This window comes from Raphanus sativus, unplaced genomic scaffold (genome assembly GCF_000801105.2).
Source record: "Raphanus sativus cultivar WK10039 unplaced genomic scaffold, ASM80110v3 Scaffold4948, whole genome shotgun sequence".
NCBI classification, from domain to species: Eukaryota; Viridiplantae; Streptophyta; class Magnoliopsida; order Brassicales; family Brassicaceae; genus Raphanus; species Raphanus sativus.
Window position 1 is genome coordinate 1 of NW_026620248.1, and position 5,416 is coordinate 5,416.

General features: G+C 28.3%; 1 protein-coding gene across 1 annotated transcript; it reads right to left on the minus strand.

Annotated features, from left to right (window-relative positions):
* Positions 1 to 1,461: 1,461 nt before the first annotated feature.
* Positions 1,462 to 3,330, minus strand: LOC130507617 (ethylene-responsive transcription factor SHINE 3-like). Its single transcript, XM_057002310.1, has 2 exons — positions 3,113 to 3,330; positions 1,462 to 2,065 (listed from the first exon to the last, which is right to left on the minus strand). The coding sequence occupies exons 1-2, from the start codon at positions 3,190 to 3,192 to the stop codon at positions 1,588 to 1,590; spliced, it is 558 nt and encodes a 185-aa protein (XP_056858290.1). The 5' UTR covers positions 3,193 to 3,330; the 3' UTR covers positions 1,462 to 1,587.
* Positions 3,331 to 5,416: the final 2,086 nt, after the last annotated feature.

Here is a 5,416-nt window from a genome sequence, read left to right on the forward strand (position 1 = left end):
TTACGATTAAAAAAAATTAATTTAAAAACAAGTTTTAGAAAAAATTAGAAAATTTTAGTAATAAAAATATATAATTATAAAAATTAAATTAAATAATATTTTGAAATTTATAATGTCATATTTAAATATATTTATTTTAATGATGATTTATGAATTATTAATGTATTCTAAAAAGTTTACTAAAAATATAAATTAACATTAAATGTAATGTGTGAGTTATTGTAATAACTATAAAATTTACCAAAAATATATATCGACAATTAAATGTAATTATCTATGTCATTTTTTACTATAAGTAATGTTATTAGTTTTAGTAGCTATGTCATATTTTTTTGTAAAAGTGATTATAAAAAGGATATATGTAAATAATTTGGCAGATAATGTTTAGGAGATCGGTTTGACACTTGCTCTTGTCGGAGTTGAACGTTGATGACTTGTTGTGTTTGACATTTTTTTTTCTGTTTGACATTTTTTTTGTGTTTGACATTTTTGAATTAACAATAAAGACTGCACCAAGGAGAAAAAAGCTTGTACTTTTGAGCCTAACCCATGAAGGTCGATTGATGGAGATATAATCTCCAATTCCATAAAAAAAAATTGGCAGTGAAGGACAGGAGAACAATGAACATATCTAATATGTTGGTTGATGAACGTAAGCCCCAGTGACAAGTGAAGGAGGATGGAAAAAGTCCAACAATGGAGACCATGGCGCGGGTAGATCGGTTAAGTTGGTCTAAGTTGGTCTAATTTTAACTAAATTGGTGTAAATCGGTTAAATCAAATAATAATATTAGCATAAATTTACAAATTTGTCTGATTTCGTTTTTTGTATATCTAATTTAAATAATTCATCAAAATTTAACCTAACAATTAAAATACCTAATACAAATATATAAAATATAATAAATAAATAACTAGTCGGCCTAATCACCAGGCATATACAAAGTATTTACAGTGAAACCTCTATAAATTAATAATGTTAGGACTACACCAAAACTATAATATTTTATTAATTTATAGAGATTATTAATTTATCGAGATACTAATTGAATCAAAAACTCAATTTGAAACTATGAAATTATATTAATTATAGAGATATTAATTTATATATTATTAATTTAAAGAGGTTATACTGTAGTTAGTGTTTAACGATTTTTTTGAACATTAGCTATGTCTTTTCAACACACCGATCACAAGAAACTAATTAGCAGGTTTAAATTGATGACTAGTCTCTTTCACATTTAGCTTTGACTCTTCTTTAGCAAACCAATTAATTTTTTGTCCTTTAATTTGTACCTTCTTATCATGTCTAGTCGTTCTCCTCTATGTAATAATTATATCATGTCGACTATAATTCCACATAGTTATATGATCAATTCTTTTAGTTTTTTTAGATTAACAATATGATAAATCTTTAAAATAAAATAAAAATATTTGTTTATAACGTGTATAGAATACATGCAGACAAACTTATACATACAATATTATATATATTTGAACAAATGTTTACGTAGATGTGTACTGATTTCGATCATTAGATTACAATTTACTACTCGGAAAGTATTTAATCATTTTCCTTCGGTTTTGTTACATAAATATCTTACCTGAGATAGATGCAGAAGCAGGACATGTCCAGTTAAGGAGCTCCTCGATCATCTGCATTGCCATCTGATCTTCTTCCTCAACGTCGTCGTTTCCTTTCTTCATCTTATCACTCCCAGCATCACCAGCACTTGCGTTGACGCTGTCGCCGAGCCCAACAAGCTTGACCCAGTTTTGACTTGAACTCGACCCGGCGCGTTTCTGCCAGACGCCAATGTGCGAGCTGTCGTTGTCGAGGCGGAGGCACGTCAGATAAGGTGTCTGGTCTTTACAGTTCTTTCTTAGCTTAGCGTTTAGGAGTTCCGATAACGGCGAGTTAACGTCCGGAGAGACCGAACCATTGGATTTGATGACGGGAAAGTTTGTCTTTGCGTTCTGGCCGTTCATTAGAACCGCGGCTTGGTCGTAGGCTCTAGCCGCTTCTTCGGCCGTGTTGAATGTTCCTAGCCACACTCTTCTCTTCCTGATTACATAAACACGTATAAATAACTAAACTAGGGTATCGAAGAGAATTATGACTTTTTTTCTCTTAAAGAGAATTATGATATATAGTTAGCTGTGGTATTAATACTATTGCTGATGATGTGTTGATTACAAAAAGAACTAAAAAGAAAAACACACATCGTATGAACAATATAACAATTAATGTACGTTAATGACCATAAGAACATGTAAAACATTTTTCTTGTAGACTTCTTTTCATCTTGAGAAAAGATCTATAATACTAGCGTTCATTCCTTACCAAATTTCTTACTTACTTTCAGTTATTAATGAAAGGATATATCGTATACCTAACATGCTTTATTAATTATTACTATATACTCCTCTGTTCCATAAGATGTTCACAAAAATTAAGAAACTTACTTTTAAGAAAACAATAGCATTAAATAATATAAATTAACCAATCACAAATAATGTAGTAAATTACTATTGGTTAACCAATTTTCAATAAAATATCAAAACATCTTATATTTTGAAACATCAAAATTTCTCTAAAATATTTTATATTATGGAAGGAGGGAGTATAAATTAAGCAGAGACTCAGCCAAAGGGGTACTAACTAAAAAGAGGGAATGCTTATATAATACGCATATTTTTTTTTTATCAACACAATTATAAACACCAAACAGGCCATCACACCGAAGTTAAAACATCAGGCCATCACACTAAAATAAAAAAGTCACACTATCACATGTTTCGTGTATCGTACACATTCTAAAACATTAATGAATGTGGTCTCCTTAACTGGACGAAGCTGAGGAAATGATATTAATGAAAACACATGTTCGTATGAGTTGCATGAATCTTTAAAAGTATGAACAAAATTGAATATGTGATTGTATGCATTCAGGGAATAATTGATATAAGAATTAATATGTATACACGAACAACAACAAAAAGAGAATATGGATCGATATACCATAGTCTATTGATGCTGTCAGTATATATATATATGTGTGTGTGTATATGTGAATGTTTTTTGTTTGAGAGAGAGGAAGAGAGAACTGACAGGAGGGGATGACGAATCTCAGATACCCAAGAACCCCACTGACGCTGGCGGACACCTCGGAACTTCTTCGAAGATACCATTTGGATGTTAATTAGAAATTAGGGTTCTTAGTTTCTCTGTGTTTTTCTGACATGAACTCAGCAAAGGAGTGAGGAGGAGAGAGAGAGAGAGAGATATTCCTCTTTTCTTACCTCTCTATCTTCAACTACTCACTTAACTCTCTGCTTTTTGCAAGTCCTCTCTGCTTAATTTTCTGTTATTTATTGTCCCCACTCTCTCTCTTTTCATGGGGGGTAACAATCTACTATGTTCCATCTATATTTTGTAGTTTAAGTTCTGAAGTTTGATGTGAAAATAAATAAGTACTAGGTAATACTCTGTGCATATTTTGTAAATATTTTAAATATTTTTATTTAAAATATATTAAAAATGTAAAATATAATCTAATGATTTGGTATTGAAATTGTAAACATAATTATTTTTTATCAATTAAAGTATAATACATGTCTTCAGTTTTGAAATCAAAATTTTATATATTCTAAATGGTACATAATTAATTTAAACAATATCAAAATAGATATATATATATATATATATTATTTTGATATATATATCTATTAAATGAAATTCATAATCATATGATTTTATAATTATTTTTATCTATTATAACAAAAATTCAAGTCATTGACCACAAAAAAAATATCAACGTGAAATTTTATATATTTATAATGTATATTCGTTTTTATTTAAAATATACTAAAAAAAAATCTAAATTTTAATTATTTAATAGTTTAATTTTTTTATAATATAAATTAAATAAAAGAGAAGATATACAAATTGTAATAAAATCTTTGTTACTCAGATTCATTAATTATCATATATATTTAGTTATATATATTATGTAATTCCGTAATTTTATTTAAAGAAAGAAATAAGAATATTTTATAGATTACTAATTAATTTTACAGCTAATTGAAATACAAAATATATTTTTCGATGGACTAACTTATTTTTAAGAATTTGTAAAGGATTGAATTTTTTTTTTTAATAAAAATCTTGAAAGTCATAAGTTCAAATCATGTATTTTCCAAAATATAGGTAAATTACATAGTTTGGTTCTCCTTTTAGAGATGGATTTTCTTACGACAACTTTTTTAGAGCTGTGTGGTGGGCAGCCATGTAACGAGCACAAAACGAACTATGTTTTTCGAGTATTAGAGATGGATTTATAGACACAAAACCCTCGTATTATTTTTTAAAAAAATCCATAGTGTATGACATGATTTACAGTCGAAGTATAAAATATATACCTTTCGTTATAAATGTTAAAAGTATAGAAAAAATGCTTGTGTTCTAAAACATGGTTAATTAATATTTTTGGTTATTAAACCAAAAAAAACACAACAAAGTTCGTTTCTACGAAAGGTTTATATCGCCCAATTCGTCTAATTTCTCTAACATCCACTTTCGACTCCTTGGTGATGATGTTTCATGTGTATTCAGTTTTTTAAATATGCAATTATATTTATAAACTAAATTAGTCCAATGCATGAGATTAATTCACATTTTTTAAGATAGTGGAAAACATACCTATTTCCCTCGAATTAACTAGGAGTCCTAAAAATCTCCTGATGTCCTTGTATATGTAGTAGACTAGCTAGTACATTAATCAAGTTTTTATTAAAAAAAAATCATCTTTTTAGTCGTTACTGGAAGAAGAACAATCTTGTTATATTTGTAAATGAACTCTTCTATTGATTGTAAAAAAAAAACATCTTCTAATGATAAAACTAAATAATTATAAACCTTTCTTAAAAAACTAAATAATTAGCTAATGAAAAAACTAAAGAATTGTCGGTGTTGGGGGGGTATATAACGTCCACAATATTGGAGAATTAGTTGTGAGTTGTGCATTCAATGTTATAAACCTAAAGAAGACGTCAGAGAACTAATTAAACCTTAGGCTTAAATAAATGAATTCACCAACCTATGCCAAATGTACCAGCTGTTGTGTGATACTATCAAAATTTATATAAATAAACAAATATTCAAAGATGTGACGAACAAAAAGATGAATAGAAACTGAGACAGCCACTACACGTACTAGATGTAATTTCCCAATTTCGTAAATTTGAGAATATATATAGATATGTGGGGGTACCCACTGGTTTCCTGGGGCTATGTTTATATGTGTTTTAGACAGATCTGATTATTTACAATGGAAACTAAAAAATGCTGTTTGACCACAAACGGATATAATTAAAATGGTAAGTTTCGAATCCAGGATATTTAGTACCTTTCAAA